At 39.4% G+C, this 20,264-nt stretch overlaps 1 protein-coding gene across 1 annotated transcript in view; it reads left to right on the top strand.

Annotated features, from left to right (window-relative positions):
• Positions 1 to 20,264, top strand: part of nrg3b (neuregulin 3b) — a 169,612-nt gene that overhangs the window by 125,892 nt on the left and 23,456 nt on the right. The window contains 1 exon segment of the mRNA XM_041029199.1: positions 16,988 to 17,061. Coding sequence (XP_040885133.1) covers positions 16,988 to 17,061 — 74 coding nt within the window.

The raw sequence follows: 20,264 nt of genomic DNA, 5'->3' as shown, positions 1-20,264 counted from the left end.
TACAACTTTACTGGTTGGCGGAGGCATACAACCATGAGGCAGTAATTCTAGTTTTTCTCAGGGTCTGACCTTTCTGTAATGCTAATGTGACAGTTTGAAGTCACTTAGAAAACTATCTTAATCTTCCACACAGATCAGTGGAAAACTGTGGAATCTAACCTCATTATATCAAATATTTCCCAATTCCCCACATGAAAACAGAGAGAATGAGATGCATGTGAGAGAATGCTTGTTTATATAATCTCAGCACACCAACGCACCACAACCAAAGTTGTGTTGCATCACTCCCAGGTGTGTGCACAAGCGTGGATGTACTAGAAAAACTATTTTGTTTTTTGCATCTTTAGCACACGATTGTCACACATTGTAAAACAGTGTAACTTAAACAATAGCAATTCATAGTAGATATGTTTGCAATGGAGGAGAAATCATTTTTTTATCATCTTATAGGGCTTACTGTATCTTTGAAGACCACAGTTGCTAAAGATCATTTCACAACAGAATACAACAAAATATTCTTTTTATTACGCCTCCATGCCACTAACAGCCGTGGCCTGGAGGCGTTATGTTGTCAGGGTGTTCGTCCATCCGTTCATACGTCTGTATATCCGTCCGTCTGTCCATCTGGCCATCCCATTTGCGTTAACGCTATAACTCAGGAACGCCTTGAGGGAATTTCTTCAAATTTGGCACAAACATTCATTTGGACTCAAGAATAAAGTGATTAGATTTTGGTGGTCATACTCTAATTGAGACCAAATTTCACCCAAATGTCTGATAGGATAAAATGATTGAGTGCTAATATTTTTTATCCAAAAGGTCAAAGGTTAACTGCACTTTGACATCATAATGTTCTGCAAAAACTTTTTTTTTCTGGCCATTATTCAACACCATAACTGAAGAACAGAAGGGGAGAATGTGAATATATTTCCTGCATCTTGACTGGTTGGCAGAAACATACAACTGCGAGGCGGTAATTCTAGTTTTCATGGCTCTATTGTTAATTATAGTCATTTGAAATCTGCCATGAGCTTAAAGTTCTGTACATCCACAGAGGAGAATATAATATGTAAAATAAACATCAAACCCCACAACCAGCAGAGGAGCTAGTATCCACAAGGCAAGGCCTGCAGTTCAATTCGCCACATCTTACTCAATCTGCGCATTTGCTCTTTTCCCTCAATTTGATGAGAACAGCAGTCATGATAGCAGCACTGAATGTCAACGAGTGGGGAAAACCATGTTCTTTAGTTCCTGAGCAGAGGGCGCCGTCGGGGTAAAGATCAGTCACGTGACAAGGTGCTGTGACTCATTTCCAGCTCAGTGGCATTAACGAGCAGTGCCCTTTCTGCTGGCAAGCGCAGTGTGGGAGCAGGCAAGCTGGCTTGACAGTGCGATAAGAAGGAGGGAGTGAGAAGGCTCCTGCTGCTTTCATCAAAGGGAAGTCAAGAGTGGAATACATTCACCGGTGCAGTTCTACTCAGATAATTGCCTTGATAAAACTCATTCTTTGTTATTTTGCTTACCTGTTTAACTGAGGCTGTCATGCAAGGAATAACATGGTTGGATACTCTCAGAGATAATCATGCGTTCCAGCGATGGAGATTTTCGTAGGCCTTGTTTTGAATACTTTCCACACTAATACTTTGATACTTCAAATCAAATTTTCTGTGTGGTACCCTGTGGACCCAAGCTTTCTTTAACTAAAAAACATACTTAACATTATTTTACGATGCTTGATTCATGACTTTCCCTAATCTTATGAGATTTGCTCATAAACATGATTGCATGATGATTATGATGATTATAGAAAACAGTTGCTGTACATCATGGTTAGATATAATGGAATTATATAATTTGTAAGAGGTCTAATTGCACCAATACCACAAATACAGCTTTAAATATTCCCCTGTTTGGTGTAATAACAATGATCAGCAGTGAAGAAGTGGAGCCGTGGTGGAAGAAAAGCCAGTGTCAACATATCAGAGGGTTTACATCCTAGTGGTTGCACTGTTTTCATCTAGGTGTACACATGAAAGCATAAATATGAAAGCACAAATGAAAAGGAGAGACGCTGGTCTCTTCATGTTGTGCCCATTTAGTTGACAGAACTGCAGCAGCTGGCACTCAAACCTCTGCAGATCTGAAATGAAGTTATCCTTTCTGTGATTTGATCAGGTTTTGATTTTACAGCAAATATGTCAATGATTTTACTTCACCAGAAGTATTATTTGGCCGTCCTCCAAGTCAGCATGTTAGCCTACAAGGGCACCGTAATCGGCTTGATTTTTCTCTTAAATTTAAGCCTCATCGTGGCAGAGAACATGCTTTACCTAGAAATATCTGAGAAAAATAAACATCTAACGCAAACCAAACAACAGAGAGGACTCCTCACTTGAAATGGTTTGAGTGCTAATAAGCTTAGACATCTGGCAGTGCCATGTTCCAGGTGAGTATGTCAGTGCCAGAGATGTGGACGAACGGGTTGATCTGTAGAGATAAAACACTGAAGGTTATCCTTCTCCATGATGTAATCTCATCATCACTGCCATTTCAAAGTGAAATGATAGAGTGAAGGATCTTGAGTAACCTCTTGCTAATTCAGCAGATGTGGGATCAGTTATCCCGAAATCACACACGCCCATGCATCGAGGATTGCTGGTTTTACCGCAGAAAAACCTTGATTTTTCTTCATCTTCATGAAAAATGGTTACTTACTGGGTGCAATGAAATTGATTTTGCAGATGTGTTGTTATTTTAGTGGCAACAGAAGTGATTAGTATCCTTGCATATGTACACACATGCAAACCCACGCACACACTAGGCGCCTGGGGCTTCAGGCAAAGCTAATCAACAGTGCATGAGAAAGTAATTAGTAGCTACAGCAGCACCTCACATGCAAAATGAACCAGTTGGAGGGGAAAATGTGTGCATAATATTGACAGATACAAGTTAAGAAAATAAAAAATACATTGTTTTTGCAAACTGTAATATACTGTAAAATAGCATCAGCCTTCAAACAAATATCTCTTTGAATGTGCTGTACATAGAGGATATCATCCTTCCATAATTTCCTCTTCATTTGGCTTGTTTGAATTTTACCATTTCAATGTCTTTGTTATTTTTATTTGTCCTCATTAATGTAACTATAAAGAGCAAGCCAAGTAACTGCTGTGAATTGCTGCATCTTGGATTCCAACTGAGAATTCTGTCTATGCCAAGCCGACTATAATTGAAGATTTTTACCACTCCACAATGCAGCACTAGTGACTGGTTGGAAGACTGTGAGAGAGGCTCTGAGCAACAGCATGTAGGGCATCAAGCTTGACAGATTATTAAAGGCTTGGAGCTCATTTTTAGCTAAATTTCGTTAAAACATTTAAAACACTGTCTGCAACATCAAGATCAAACAAGGATGTCATTAGTGAGGACTTGGAAATGATAGATAGATAAAATAAAGTTTCCCTAAATGGTTTATTTCCACACGTATCTGTATTTGCTGCTGCACGAAATGCTAAATAATTTCTTTTTTGGTGGGTGTTGTGTCTGACACTCACACAGGCACAGCAATCAAACCAGGAGCTCACACACTCTGCACTGAAAAGCAGGTAATCAGGGGAAGCATTGTTGTGCTTTGCAGTGTGATTCTGCTGGATTTGAAGTTTGTTGTTAGAAATTTGGCAATCAGTCAAATAAAACAATCAAGTAACAAATTACTGAATGTGAAAGGCCTATTTTTAGTTCTTGTTGATTTTACAACACCTAGTGCGTCTGTTTACAGTTCAGCCAAACAAAATCAGTAGTAGGTTTCACGTAACAGGGCACAGTTTATTACCATGCTGAGGAGTTGAAGGAGCTCTTTTGTAGACGAATATCTGATTCACGATTGCGGTCACAGTAAAAGCCGCCCCATGTTTCACCAGTTGAACGCTTTTTATGTGAAACAGCAACAGTAGGAAATGTTCAGTTTGCTTTAGTGTTAACTCAGTATAACTCAGCAACAGCAGACAGTGGAAAGAGTGTGACTGTTACCATTCCTGTAAGTCCTTCATACATTGGTAGCTAATCTGCATCTATATGTGTGTGTTTGATTTAAGAGAAAACAAAAAATACGTAAATAGAGAAATAATCAACTGTCTACATACAATACAGTATCGTGGCGTGTTTATTTATTTCGGGATTTCTCTGCAATTATTTCTAACATTTATTTTGAGGTCAGTCATTCATTTCTTCTTTCATTCTTTTCATTTTCTCCTCCACAGTACCTGTCAATGCATGTAAAGAGAATATGCATCTGTAATATCAACCATAATTCTCCTCTCGAACCATGTTAGCAGGCAGAACAGCTCACTCTGTTGACAATGCTATCAGTGTATGTCAGCTGGCTATTGAGTTGCAAAATGTATTGAACTGAATTGTACTGAATTTAAGCAAAGTGGGAGCATATCTGCTGACAGTTGCACAGTTGGAGCTCTGCTTGCCTCAGACGGATGCATGATTTGGGTTTATTTTGTTTTGGACAGTGAAGCAATTGTCATAAGAATCATCTGGATCTCTTTGCAGTATTTTGCACTCCTTTAAACTGTTGTCATCTCACTGAAAACTGGCCCCAAATCAGCTGTGAAACTTCCACATGGGGCATCTGTATTTCCTCTGAAGATAATTTTCCTGTTGAATATGTCTTTTCTCCTTACTGTATACTAATGAATGTAACTAATATAGTCCAGCAAGTTAAAAAGATCACACGTACCAAGCTGCATGGGATCAAGGGTAATTAAAGCAACAGAGGTCATCTATTTCTGTGCTCGAGCTACATTTGCCTAGACAGGCAGTCCATCTCAGCTTCTGCCAGCAATAACAGCAAAACGGGGGGAATTGAATAAGAATTTAATCAATACCAATTCATAGCTGTCCACAAGTTAAAAAATAGCCTTTGCTCACATGAAAAACTCACCAATAGGTAAATCATAAAATATTGGTGTATTTACAGAGTGTATAGTAAATATAGATCACTGTCCACACAGAAAATCTATATGGTTGACATCTGCAGTGAGACTGTGAGGTTATTTCTCCGGCTCAATTCTCTCCCAATTAGCATTGCAGCTATAACTTTGCCCCGCTGCCTCATTTTTCATTTCTAAATGTGAAATCCATTCCTTAAATCTTTTAGGGGGGGATTTTGTTTTCGCACTGCCTAAGGACTATATTTGTTTTGTGTTCCAGCTGGATCCCAGGGCTCAGATTTGTGCTGTGTCAAAGCATTGACCTGCTTAGAATAGTGAATTTTAACTATTAACATTACAGCTATAAACTCTTTATCTTGGATCTGGTATTAAAAATAGGAGATCAGAATGCTAAAAGAAGTCATAGCACAATTTTTAAATGTTTAATGTCTATTACATGATTAGCACATTCAGATTGTTCAAGTAGGACATTGGAAGTCTGCCGTGTTTCTTCAACTATTTGCTTTCTTGTGCACAGTTGTATTTATGATGACATTTATGCGACTTAATTGCAGGTTCTTACTCGGATGAAATAAGACAAATAGCTTCTTTAAAGCAATCAATCTATCTACAGAGCTGTGGTATAATTTGGAAAATCATCAGTGAGTAAGGATATTACCCAGTGATGTGGCCATGAATACAGTAAGCTCATTTGGATATTTGCCTTTTTGTTTGATACAAAAATTAAATGATAAAATACAGAAATTTATGGACATCTAATCTGCAATCAGAATTATTGTTGGTGATGGTAAAGTAAAATACATACAACAGATGACTAACAGGTTAAAACATACAAACGTACCACCTTTGCCTTGTTTGTCTGATACATTCCTGTGGCTGTTTCACACTGTCAATAATGTTTCTGTTGCTGATGCTCCTAGAGCTTCTGTGAGGTTGACAGTATTATCCATCTGCATGCATCAGTATGAACATTATTTAAGTAACCATAGGTGTGACAGACAAACTAACAAAATCCAGGTCTTATAAACAGTGTGTTTTTTATTCCCGCAGATTTATGACTGGAGATGCTTTCAGCCAGTATTATACTATGAAATATTGTATAGACATAATTATAAAGACACCAAGAACAATAAGTTTAATGACAGATTTTAAGCCGGGCTAAGATGTCATTCATTGTGTGTGACGGTGTATTGTATTTTGGCAGTGTCTGTCTGCAGGGTAAAGAAATGTGACCATCTATTCAAGGCTGGTTGGCTAAGGCAGTCAGATTGATCACAATGGGAGCAATCTCTTCTTTCCCCCAGACACTTGTTTGGGTTTTGTTAGAGAGCATTGTAAGCTGTTTCAGTCGTCTCTATCAGAGCACACGCCTCTAAACCTCTCATACTTGTAGGCAGCTTGCAGAAGTAAACATACCACATTCGACGCACAGGAGGCAGGGTGTGCAGCCAGTCACTTTAAGACGTACCCTCTCCTCTCTAACACACCCACACACAGACACACACACACACAACTTATTACATTGTGCTTCGGTGTGAGAGTAGTTGTAGAGGACCCTAATCCATCTTTTACAGCTGATACTGTAGCTGAGCCAAAGGGTTTGGCTTCAAGTCAGTTCATCTACAGACAAAGCTGTGCCTTGACTGTGTTGTACACTTTTTGTATGTGTTTGGGTATTTGTAATTGTGTGTTTATGTGTGTTTGTTTGTTTTTTTTGGAGTGTGTATGTATAGGTTCTTTGGAGCCCATTAGCATTTGCAGCGATTTGAACTCAATCATGCTGAATGTAGCCGACAGGATTAAGGTTGTAGAGGCAGATGTCAGCAGCATCCAAAACACTGGGTACAAAAGACAGCACTGTCCTCTTTATTTACAGGAAATAATTTTCAAAAAGCTATAAAAAAAACCCCAAACAAACAAAAAAAACTGCAGTGACACCATTCAACAGTGGATGGAAAAAAAAGGAAAAACAGCTCAGAAATTGGCAGACAGGAAGTTAACTCAGCTCGACCTCTTTGATGAGCCCCTGATATGAATGCAGATCAGAGAAAACACCTGGAGACACGTGGCATCGTGGCTTTTGCACTCTGTTATGCATCATAGAGCAGAATGATCCCCCAGATACATAAAATCCAGAGCCGTATTTGTGCTATGTAGGGCAAGACGAGAAGCAGGGAAATGGGCATAACTAATATTATTGATGTTTGTGGAGAAAACCACAACATAATCCTGCGCACATGATAGCAGTATTTACTCGCAGCTCTTGGGGGCATTCACAGTGTCAGTGTTTTTCACCCATTTCTGATGTAAAAGTCATTGAATAGGGCTCTACGATGGCCAGTCCTTGTCTTTATTGATTAAAAGTGTGAACATTAGTGTGAACATTCGTGGGATGTAGTGGTTAACCACAAACAGAAAAGTTATAAAGTGGCATATTGACAATGCTAGATTGAAATCTGATTTTACTGTCAGCCAGTACTTTTCACCGCCCAATACAATCAAGTGTGTTTTTGTAATAGTATTATAGTGGCATCCTTAAAAATATTAACATCAAATATCAGAATGGGGGAAAAAAATGGGATCTCAGTGACTTTGACTGTGGCGTGATTGTTGGTGCCAGACAAGCTGTATGGCACCAATGTCTGAAACTGCTGATCTCCTGGGATTTTCACATGCAACAGTTTCTGGAGTTCACTCAGAATGGTGCGACAAACAAAACATTCAGTGAGCAGCAGCTCTGCAGATGGAAAACACCTTGTTGATAAGAGGGGGTAGAGGAGAATGGCCAGACTGGTTGGAACTGACAGAAAGGCTACAGTAACTCAGATAACCACTCTTTACAACCGTGGTGAGCGGAAAGTCATTTCAGGATGTACAACTTGTCAAACCTTGAGGTGGATGAACAGCACAATATCACAATATCACCTAGGGTTCCACTTCTGTCAGCCAAGAACAGAAATCTGAGGCTGCAGTGGGCATAGACTCCCCAAAACTGGACAGCTGAAGACTGGAAAAACGTGGCCTGGTCTGACGAATCTGGATTTCTGCACAGGCTGCAGGTGGTGAGGTCAGAATTTGAAGTTAACAGCATGAATCCATGGACCCAACCTGCCTTGTCTCAACAGTCCAGGCTGGTGGTGGTGGTGTAATGAGAGCAAAGGGAGGAACTACCCAGTATTAGTATGGTGTTTGTTATTGCTTAGTGAGTGTATAATAATAGTGAAAAATTCTTGTTGCTATCATTGATATGATTGTTTCCGCCCGAGCTGCAGCTGTTTCCAGTATTAGTTAATCTGCTGATAACCTCCTCGATTATTTGTTCACAGTTCTTTTGTCTATAAAATGTCAGAAAATAGTGGCAAATGCCCACTACAGTTTGTCAGAGTCCAGTGAAATGTTTTCAGACTGTTTGTTTTGTCCAACCAACATTGGAAAACCCAAAGATATTTCCTGTAATTTACACAGAAACAGAATCACAGAGAGAGACAACACTCCTCATACATGTGGAAAATAAAGTGGGATGAGATAAATGAACCAGTCGTAGGTTACTGCAGGTCACATATAACGCAAAAGTAAACTCCAGAATGAGGTGAAATGCAGGAGGTTTATGTTTTTGCACTGAGGAGACAGATAATAAACGTGTTCCAAGAAATGTTGATATTTTGTGTCAAAAGATCTCAGTTTCCCACCCCACAGCTTCCCATCCTATAATCACTGTATAATCATGTTTTAATGGCAATGCCTTCTCCTTTAAGACTAAATTGCTAGTCTACAGCAAAACACCCCTCTCACCCCATGATAATCGACAGATCTCTGCATTTAAGGCTGCACTTATTTACAAACCGAAGCACTTCTTCAGATAATAGTCATATCTTGACAGTTATTTGTGTGTGGTACCATTACTGTTCTTATTAAAAGAAAATGCAGGGAAATCGAGATTAATAAAGGCTGGTATAATGAGAACCATTACGTGCTTATGCAAAAAAAAAAAAAAACAGGTGTCTATTTTACTTTTACAAAATACTTTCTGAAATGATTTAACATTACTTTCTAGAGCTGCGACTTTCCTCATATATTTTTGAAAGCTTGGAAAGCAAATGCATGTAAAATGTACATGAGTGTCCTTTCAGCTCTGTAAGACATTACACGTTTTAATTCCATTCAAGATTTAAATCAACTCAAGTCATGTTTCCTCTATAGAACATGCGAGTGATCTCCATTATTCTGAGGGGATCACCAGTTCAAAGACAAAAGCCCCCTTTTATACAATATGTCCAGACAAGGCTATGATGTTACATACATCTTCACTTACCCATTGCCAGAACGAGGTGAATTATTCAGGTCACGCTTGCTCTCGCTGTGGTGATGTAATCTGCTGCACCTACTACAGTTCTTGGCACCTTTGTTAAAGATGAGTCAAACTGGATGTTCACAGATAGAAACAAAACTCAATCACTCAAAAGTAATGAGTTATCTCAGGCCTGTTTTTTCTATATCTGTTGTCACAGATCCAAACAACACATTTGAACTTAATTACTTTTTCATTGGCACGAGTCCTAAAGGGGAATGTAAATGATACCGAAGAGGTTAAGCTTTTACACACCTCGTTGGTGTGGGGGCTCTAGTGGGGTTTTCCTTCTCTCTCGCCGTCTTTCTTTATTACTGTTTAATAATCACATTATGTCCTCTCAAGGTACAGTTCAAACACCCCTGCTAAATTCGTAATGTTCTGCATCATAGCGGAGGCAGCTATGTTTGTGCGGTGGCTCTTCTGGCAGTGGCAGCCGTTTGCAGAAGGGGAAGTCTAATGAATAATAAAAGTCACAGAAATGCCTCTGGTGATTCAGGAGGATATTGTTTTGATGGCTCTCAAAACCTCTTCAGTGTCTTTAAAATAATCGGGATGATCTCAGTCAAAATATTAAGGCAGTTAGTTCTCTTACAATTTTAGAAATCCCAAATTACCACTCTGACAGATACAGTTAAAATCCTCTGTGTTGGCAAATAAAAAGACTTAAATCATCTTTTAAGTCAATTACTTCGATTAGAGTGAGTATGGCTGAAACCTACAGTAGCACTTAACATATTAGTCACGGCGTGAAACATGGCAATAGCTGGTTATCTATGTGGCTTTTACTCTATGGAATATGAGCTGTTGATTCTTTTGCTTTGTCGCCTCTAAACAGACTATATTAATTGATGATGTTTAGCAAGTCTTCTGCAAACACACCAGATGATCATCTTAAATAGACTTGATGGATGATAACGTTATCTCCCCCCTATGTGCTGTGTTCGGCTTGCTCTGTGCAGCTAGGAAGACAAAAGACATTAGAATATACGTCAGAAAAGCTCTTTTGTTCCCAACTGCAACGAGAGGCTCTTTTTGTTTGTTTTCTTTTAGTCCAGTATAGAAGTACACAAGCAGATTTTCCAGTAAGGCTCTAAATTATGTATAGTATTAGAAAGGGTAAATAATAAAATAAGTCAGTAGGAGGTTACGTGAAGGGGTTAATGGTATACAACGCATACATTCGGTATTATACTGTGTTAGAAGTGCAAATCTTATGAATATTTAACCTGTGTGGACTGCTTGTAAAATTCATCTTTATTCTTCAAGAGCGGAGCTTAAAGTATTATTCTCTTCAAAAACAGAATAGAGTTTCCCAGTCTGTCAGTATGTTTCTGCTATTGTGTGTGCATGCATACGTGCATGCACATACACACACACCCAGGGAGAGAAAGGAAAAAGAAATCTCTGAAGATGAAGAGGAATACATCCCCTTCAGCAGCATCCCCCCTCTCTGACTGTGTCCGTCTCCCCTCACCCTTTTCTTCCCCTCTGTTATCTCTAGTCCTTTGAAACAGCACCTGTTACAGACTCGCAGCTTGGGAGCTCTGTCATGATGTAGTGTGCACTCCTGCGTGATACAGTGCCAGCTCCCAGTTTCACGTTCAGGCCCGCTGATGTGCAAGGCAAACAAGCCAGGACGTTTCCATCCTCCACGAGCTTAATGACTTCTTGGAGCATTGCAGATAGAACACACCAGACCAGAACATCATGTGCTGTGTTGCTCTTTGTTCCATGCGCCAGTTGAAATGTCTAATTTTGCTAGTTAGTTCAGATGACATTTGATAGTGAGATTGTGTAAGTGTGTGTTTATCTTGATGAATGAAATGGCTGCAGCAGCCTTGTTTACTGTCTTGGCTGATGAAAATGTAATGATCCCTGCAGCAAAATGGGGACATTGCAGCAGCAATTATCCCAGGGTACAGCTCAAGAAAATGCAATATACAGTAAACACTATTTACCAGGGTCTCTAAATGTGTTGGGAATAAGATCCAAAAAGCAGTGAAACCTGATAAAAGGAATGAGGACAGTATAGCCTTACTTAAGTTTACTCATCATGCATTTATTACAACAGTAAAGAGGCTCATTAGTAAGAGCCCTAATGAAGCTTGAATTAACTCTAGTTGTGTTTGCATGCACAATATCTGAGATTAGAGTTGTTTGACTGACAGTCCAGATTTTAATCACAGTATTATATAGCTTTATATCATACATCATACTTTTCGTGTCCTTAGCAAATGAAGCAGCTTTGTTAATGCACTGTTTTGTCATAGTAATTGTCAAAGTCATTAAGTGTACTTAAATTTACGATGCCAATTATTTAACCGCTGTGACCGCATAATGTTTATATCTACGTTCTCAGTTATTGTAATAGAACGTAAAGTTCCTCTGTGACAGCCGTCCTTCTAGCTTTACCTCATTTTGGCCTCTTCTTGGTATGGCATTAGAGTTTTGAAACAGTCACATCCTGGCAGCCGTGTATCACTCTTGTATGTAAACAGCTCACACATAGTAATAGACATCCATCAAATTCGCTCAAGGTATAAATCATGTCCAACCTACATTCCCTGCTGCACTGCTGCAGGAGACAGATAGGAATATGTATGGCTTATGTGATAAAGGAAGAAGACTGTCTTTATTGGAAGCATTTTGGCCTTGATTTGTGTTTTTTTTTTTTCCAACCATTGAAAAATCTGGGCAGATTGCAGCCACCTCATGGCCTATTCTTCCCTCGTAGCCCATCAATAACAATGAGAGAAGTGTCAGTCACTGATTAGGCTTTGATATTGAGAGTGAAGCGGGCATGGCTGTGTGTGTGTGTGTGTGTGATGGGCTGTGATATGTGTACGTGTGTGTTTCTTATTATAAAAGAAATTAGATCACTGGGGGTCTGCTTTTTTCTTCTTATAAAAAATGGATTTTAGTCAGTCATCTCAACCTTCCCAGTGGTAAAAATTAGGCTGCAGAGGAAAGCAAATGTAGCTTAAATCAGCCGCGTGCCCTCTGCCTCCTCCTATGCTGTATTTATACACTTGATAAAATAGGTATGTATCATGGACCGTGGCAGGTGCTATATCTCAAAAATGAGCAAATTAAAATACCACAGTATTCACCAACCTCACACAGTGAATGGAATTTAAATAATTTATTTCAGTATTTAGCAATTAACATAATGCCATATTGCATCTGTGCTTTCCATGCATATGCAAATCATCATTTTATTATGCATGACTTGTAGGTCAAGTTATGGAAATTAGGGGTAACGCCCAATTCAGTAATACTTAACAACATCAACTGCGCCAGTTGGTGTGCCATATGAAATGTGGCAGTGAGTCAAAAGACTTGGTGCAGTGTGATAAATGTGTCTATTGAATGTGGCCAGAACCCCTGCTGCCAAATAATGATTGCCTTTGATAGTGAGACAGAAGAAAGTCATTTCCAAGAAGTCAGGTAATTAAGGGAAAACAGATTCAGTCCAACATGATCTGTGTTTCAGATTATTTGTAGATACTTTCTGTGAACTTCCCATTCATCATCGTGCAGAGATTAGATCAAGTTCCAGGTTTTAGTAGCATGCAGTGTCTCTTCCTCTTCGGTTTACTAGTATTACTATGTCATGCATTTATGCAAGTATAAGATGCTGTTTTCATTTCATTTTGGCACAAACAACAAACATGTAAAAGCTGGTGACAGTAAAGTGCTCCAGCTCAGAGGAAGCCAGTTTAGCTGTACATCTGTTGTCCAGATAAATCAAGACATGTTGCGAGAGAGCTTTTCATATTTATACAGTAAAGCTGTGCTTGACTGTGCTTGCTAGAGACTGGAAATATGGATGGGCGTTAGCTTAGCTTAGCATAAAGATTGGAAATATGGATGGGCGTTCGAGGCTAAATGAAAAGTTTGGTTGACTTTATCACATTCCCATCCCTTCTCTCCTCCTTGAACCTCTTTTCCCTCCCCTTGCACTCAGACTATCCTTTATTTTTCTTCACGCTAATTAACAGGCAGGATGGTGATTAGTCATGAGGCAGTGCTCCCCACCCCTCCGTCATCCTCCAGATTTAGAGGTGTGTTTTCTCTGTGACTGGAACATGTGTTAAAAGCAGCTGGGGAGTCACAGACAGCTCTGGAGCAGTGGGGGAAAACATGCTCTGAGTCTATAGCTGCTGTTCATACACACATTAGTTATACGCACAAAGATATACACACAAAGCTGTCATATGTGCCCCAGTCCACACACACACAGCACACATCTGGGTTCACTATGAGATATTTCCCCCTTTTGAAACACACCAACGCACAGATACATAAATACAAGCTCTTGTTCTCCCATTTTCCCTCACTGGAGATACACACCCCAGCACATACTCAAAGCACGTCATTATCTCATATTGTTTATCATCCATTCAGGCATTTGACGCCATGTTCACACAAACACATTTACAAAGCATTGTTTGCATCTCATTGAGGGACGGCTGAGCTTGTTTCACAGTACTACAGAGATGGTAGGAGGGGAGAGATGGAGACATAGACAAACAGAAAGAAAGCCCAGACGTAAACAGATAGCCAGACAGGCTTTCTGCCTTTGGGTTTGTGATTCAGAATACTAACAAGGCGTCTCAGCTCACACCCAGGGATAGAAGGTGTGAGGTAGGGCAGAGCCAAGTGACGGGAGGGGAGGAACAATTTACCCTTGAAATCTGACTGGCTGCCTACGGCGACTCCCTGAATTGTGCCGTACATCATTGGCTGTTTGACTGAGATTGGCACGCTGACAAAAAAAAGAGACAGTGTATGTGTTTTGTACCTAATCAAGGCTTCTCAGCTGAAGAACAGAGGGATACCCAAACTTTATATTAGACCACCCACAAAGTCTCAGCATCTGCAACAAGAACATTAGTCAGATCAAACATGCAGTTTTAACACTGGATGTAAGATGAATGTGTGTGTCAGCACCCCTCTCCCGCTGTGGCCCCGACTTAATTTCTCCCATACAAAAGCAGTTTTAATTTGGTAATTAATCTGATATCTTTGCATTAGTCATTTGGACTGGTGCTTTATGCATCACATGGCATGTTCTCTCGCATATTCCATTTCACTGTAAAATGTTCAGTCTGATTTAATGGTCTATCTCTGTGGTGATTAATGAAATCTTTTAAATGGATATTCTGTTTCAGATTTTCATCAATGCATCTATTTCAGATCCCTTAAATCATGTTGACTCATCTTAAATCATGAACAAGGACCATAAGAATACAACTGATGCTATTCAGAACAGAAGCTGTTATTGATTGATATTATTCATTATAATTAATTATATCACCCTGGCTTACATGTGCATCAAACATCATAAGATTTTGTGACTTTTTGTGATCTGTTTGGTCATCATTTACCCAAAATATCATGGGCTAGCATGAGAGCTGGGAGAATACCGGGGTATTTGCATTAGTCATTTTTTCAGGTTGATTAAGAAGTAGAAGTCTGGCTGTAGGAGAGATGATGACACACAGAGAATCAAGTTCTTTATCCCCTCGTTTGCCTGAACAGAGAACTATAGAGGCTTTGTGTGTTTTGCTTATTACTTTGGAAATGAAATGACACAAAGAGTTTGAGATTTAAGATTTAGGGTTTAATACAAGGATATTTTTCACACATGAGTAGAACAGTAATGAGTTCCACTATTTAAAGGTGCAGTTAGAGAGATTTTTACTGCCTGTTACAACCTTAATCGGTGGAAGCTAGGGGTTTTAGGTATGTAACAGCAAGCAACCAAAGAACTGAGGGAGAGTCAGTATCGGTGGCATCAGGCGTCAATTTATTCAACACATAGACCTTGAAACAAAACAGAAATATATATACATAACATAAAATGACCGTTTCAACGATCACGCCCTGCAGCTTGACAGGGGTGCTGATCGCTATGAATGGCACTGAGATTTTAAAAGCCCTCCACTTTCACTGTCCATGACACCCACCTGTGAAAGTATTGTGCTGAAAATTGCTCCGCATCACCTAATATGCAAGGCACAACCTCACCTATGCTACTCCACCCACCATGGTAGGAGCTGGTTCTGTTGGAGCATTAAAAACAAATCACCAAACAGGTGCAAACTGAAAAAAAAAAAAAAAACGGACAACCGATGAAAATGGTGATGCAGCTGCATTAGCACTACCATCAGCTTTGAGTCGGCATGAAATTAGAGGACTATGTATTCTATATATTTTCATCAATTGTGCAGTTCCAGAGTAAACAGAAGAGATAAACTGCTCATATTGAGCTGAGACACACAGAACAATTGGAGCTGAAACTGCAGCTTGAGATGTAAAAACAAAGAAAGATGACAATCTATCACAGTTTTCACTCTGATCCCAGCCTTAACCAACAACTTGTGATCTCCATTGCTGCTCAGTTCATTTTACATAGCCCACTTGTCATTGGCGGTGTTGTTCTTTTCTTCATTTTTCTTCAAGCTATCAGGTCCAAGCCGAGCTGAGTAAGACTGAATGGTCCACTTCTTGCCTGTCACTCATCCGATACATTAAACTGTATGTGTGATCTGTGACACAGGTGGAAATGTGGTGGACAGATATTGATGGACAACGTGTAAGTGTAAATCCCACACGTTTACCAACAATAAGTCATTGACTGATGGAATAAAGAAAATATAGACAATTCTGACACATCGCTCACTCATGTACAAGTTTATGTTGAAACAGGCACATCAAAGCAAATCCCCCAATTGTCTCCCCTAAGCCGTGAAAGAGCAGAGGGATGGATCAGCCTACTGACTGCTCTCACAGTATGGCCACTGTTGAAGATAGGAATAAAAAATGCGGATTGTGCCAAAATAGAGCTGAGTCCCGAGGAACAGCTCCAAATGCTCGGATTTTCTTTTCTGTAATTTTGTGTGACTTCAAGTTTTTGTAACTTTTTGTCTTAATTCTGAAAGTACACATTTCATTTTTTTTTCTTTTATTAAATTATCAGCAAAGGACTGTAAAATACAGCTAATCATTAACAAAATTAACAAATGCATCACCATGTACACCAACCATGCAGAATTCTTATATGGTAAATAATATTTCTGAAATATTGCAACATATACAGCCCAGACTTCAAATGTCAGAATTTCAATAGCTATATTCATGACAGTTGCTGAGGGATCTGCAGGCGTCAACAGTGTAGGGACTTTTATTTGGTGATGAAGGCAAATATCTGGACTCTGCCAGGACTTTGTTTATATGAGTGTTCCAGCTATGGCAGCTTCCCTTCCGCTGTAGATCTTGCATCGTGTGCATCACGCCAAGTACTCTCCATCCCAGTACCCCATTTCTTCCACTGGGACCTGGCATTCCTGTCAGTCATGTGCTATCAGTGAGACTGCAGGCACTGCTTAGGCCTGCCCAACTATCTTCCCCTTCCTCTCTTTCTTCTCACCCCACCCCTCTCGACAGTTTCTGTGTATCTCCCTCCACCACCTCAGTCCTCAGTGAGCACTCTGCTTTTTACCGTCCATACACTTCTCTGTCTAGGTTTCCTGTTCTCAACATCCCTTATCAGAAACCCTCTCCACCTGATAGTTCATGTTGTACCTCAGTACTTTTTGCTTGGTTTGTCTTACTTCTAATCTCAATCCTTTCTTCTTGTCTCTTTTTTTCTCTCTCTCGCTTGCAGGTGTAAGGAAGGCTACCATGGATTACGCTGTGACCAGTTTGTACCCAAGACAGATGCCATCTTGTCAGACCCAAGTACGCCCTCTTTTCTATTTTTTTTATCCTATAGAATTGGTGTATTGATCTGCAACATGAAAACAAATTCTGTCACATGGCCTTGAGTGAATCTCTGACTGTAAGATAAATATAAATCAATTAAGATCAGCCTTAAATTAACTCTTGCAGCACATAACACTGCATAAGAACTAATTTCTAGGAAAGAGAAATCAGAATCGTCATTGGGCAATTTTTTTTGTATAATCCCAATGCATTTCTCATTCTTTGAGCACAACAAGCATAACGAAGAAGCCAAGTGCTTAGTCAGCTTCACATGAAGTAAGTCCAAGGAACCTCAAGGTGTTCTTGAAGATAAAACAAAAAATGGTCACTGGAAAGAAAACATTCTGGCACTCTTGGGCAAAGCAAGAGGAGATGTTATATTAAAAGCCTTTATATAGTCAGACATATTGGTTAAAACTCCATCCAGTAAATAAATACAAAAAAGTACCTCTATACTCCCAGACAGCTACCTTTGCTTTGGCGTAGAAGTTAAAAATAAACTGATTTCTCTATTCTAAAATTAGTACAAAGAACTACTCTACATAGCTACAGTAAATAGTCCAAGAGGTAATTTTACAATACACGTTACAGTATTTAATTAATAAGAATTTAGATGTTTTCAGTAGCTGTAGTGTTCTCTTTAGACTTTTTTTTTTATAACAATTGGCCATACTTTAATGCAGTAGTGTAATAATGTGCAGATTTTTTATTTGAATATGAGAAATTATTAACACTATAAAAAAGATTATTTAGTTACTAGCCACAGTGAAAATGAGCATCATGAGACTGTGTTCTTTATAGGCCTACACACCATCGGTGCTACAGTGCAGATTTTAGAATTAAACCCTGTGCATAAAACCTCCTGTATCTTTTATTATGGTCTTTAATCTTGCTTTGCTTTAGTCAAGCTAAAAGTAAGGAAAGTCTTCAGTTTCCTATTGTTCATGAAAAACAATTCCCCTGAAGTCTTTGAATCCCCATGACAGCTGTGTAGTGTAGTTAAAAAATAAAGCAAAAGTCAGAGGTACAAGGAAGAGAAATTGGAGGCCCCGAGCCTTTCCCATGAGGATGTGGCTTTACAAATTCAAACGGTTTTATGGACTGACTTGGCTCCTCTGCACCAAGAGTCACAGAGAAAACTTAACTCCTATTGCCCTTCTGTTTGTTGCCACCAGGCCCACTGAGAGTCCATTAAAGGGGTCGCAAGCCGGTGTCATGAAGCATGTTTCACGCTCCCTTGTGACACCCAGTGTTCACAACAGGATTTATTTTATCATCTATAGGCAGACATCAGTTTTCCCGTGTGTCCAGATCAGGAGAGGTGTTCTTTGAGATAAACTGAATCTTGAATTGTGTTTCAAACAAAAATGAACACGTGAAGAAACAAACAGTTTACAGTATATTTATACTACATTTTAATTTAGAAAAAAGGTATGAAACAATAAGCTTCAGATGGCAAAATATAAAGAGGGTTTTGTAATGTGTTATATGCATTTTATGTTGCACTTTTATACTTTTTTAAGGCTTTGCGGTAAAACACACTGGATATGCATGTGTTATTGCCAGTGCATGCTATTGACAACTTTAAAAATTAGATTTCCTGCAGTGTCCGGAAATCACAATGAATATGTCATTTCAAAATATAGCAGGATTGAAGCATTGGATTTTTCTTGTGACACCTTAAAACAAAGTTACATCTATTAGATGCCCCTTGTCACAGACTCTACAAGGCGTGAATGATGAGCCAGAGAGTAATTTTTGCTTCTCAAATTGATTTATTTCAAATCATTTCTAGAGGCCTGTAGAAGTAAAATTATCCCAAGATTAGAGCAAGTTCTGGAAAAAAAAAATGTTGAGCAATTTTTATCTTCTTATATTTTATGTATCAAATGAGAGAAAATGAGGATGAAAGAAAAAAAGATGGAATCCTTTTCATCTGAATCATTTTCTCTAGGTAAAAATAAAAAATATGGATGTATTTAGAGTCCAAAATAATTGTGAGGAGTAATTTCCACATGTCACAGTCATTACTGAGTGTACGCATGTACTCAATATTCCAGTACTATTTTGAGGGAGAGACTATTTGCTATAGGTGGAAAAGTTGCTTAGGTGCTACAGGAGGAAGGTGATTTAGTTACCCACTTTTCACTTGTGTTAAGAGTTCATTTTGTTCTTTTGCTGTGTTTTCACAGCAAAAGAGATACCCTGGAAGATTTTAGTGAGGAACGAAGCCTATTTTGATCTCTGTTGATACAGAGTAATCTAAAATTTACCCAGATTACCAAGGGTTTTTCGGATTATCCTGCTTTCAAAAGCCAAGTCATGTAATAACATACACACATGCATGCACACACTAACAACAGCTACAAGTGGGTCGAGTGAAATTCGATTTATTGTGTGTATGTGTGTGGGTATGAGTGAGTTTGTGTTTGTTTTCACATTCATGTTTGCATGCGGAGTTTAATTTTACATCTTCATTCATTGACCTGGCAGCATACATTTTCTCCTTTCACCATTTTGTTATTCTTTTTTGAAGTCAATCTCTGTGCACCTTACAGTCACAAATCATCCATCGTCCCTCATCCCTTGTCTTGGTATCGACTGGCCACAAAACAGCCATTCAGAAGAGCAGTTTGGATTGGCTTGCACACAGTGCCACTCCGTCACACACACATCTTTACAGAGGTAGAAAGAGTAGCTCAGACTGTCGTGCACATCTCAAAAGCCCAGGGACAAAAGGAAAAAGAGGCTCCCTGCCAGGTACTCCAGCTACACTGCTGTGCGCTCAGCTTTGGAAATGAGGAAGGGAGAAGGTGGTGGGGCCTTACATATTGGTTCACAGTGGGGAAGTGGCGGGGTCTTTAATTGGAGGCATGGGATTGTTGGAAGGCTGCAATTTAGTTTGTACCTGATGAAGAAGCGCAATGAGTTGCTCCCTCAACTGTGAGAGAGTTTAGGGCATACCACTAATGATGTTCAGTTGGGCCAGTTGCACCTTGGAGACTACATAGGTGATGTTTGGTGGAAGATTGAAGACGAGGTGACTCAGCTTTTGGTTTTACCCAGCTGATTTGAATCTCCCGTTGATACTAGGCCTGGTGTAAGTAGCTATACTGGATACTGGGTTCAATAATACGCAACCAGGCACACAAACATACACACACACACTCACACTGGCT

This window comes from Toxotes jaculatrix, chromosome 21 (assembly GCF_017976425.1).
Source record: "Toxotes jaculatrix isolate fToxJac2 chromosome 21, fToxJac2.pri, whole genome shotgun sequence".
Classification (NCBI taxonomy): Eukaryota; Metazoa; Chordata; class Actinopteri; family Toxotidae; genus Toxotes; species Toxotes jaculatrix.
The sequence above is the reverse complement of the archived record's forward strand: the minus strand, read 5'-3'. Positions and strand labels throughout refer to the sequence as shown.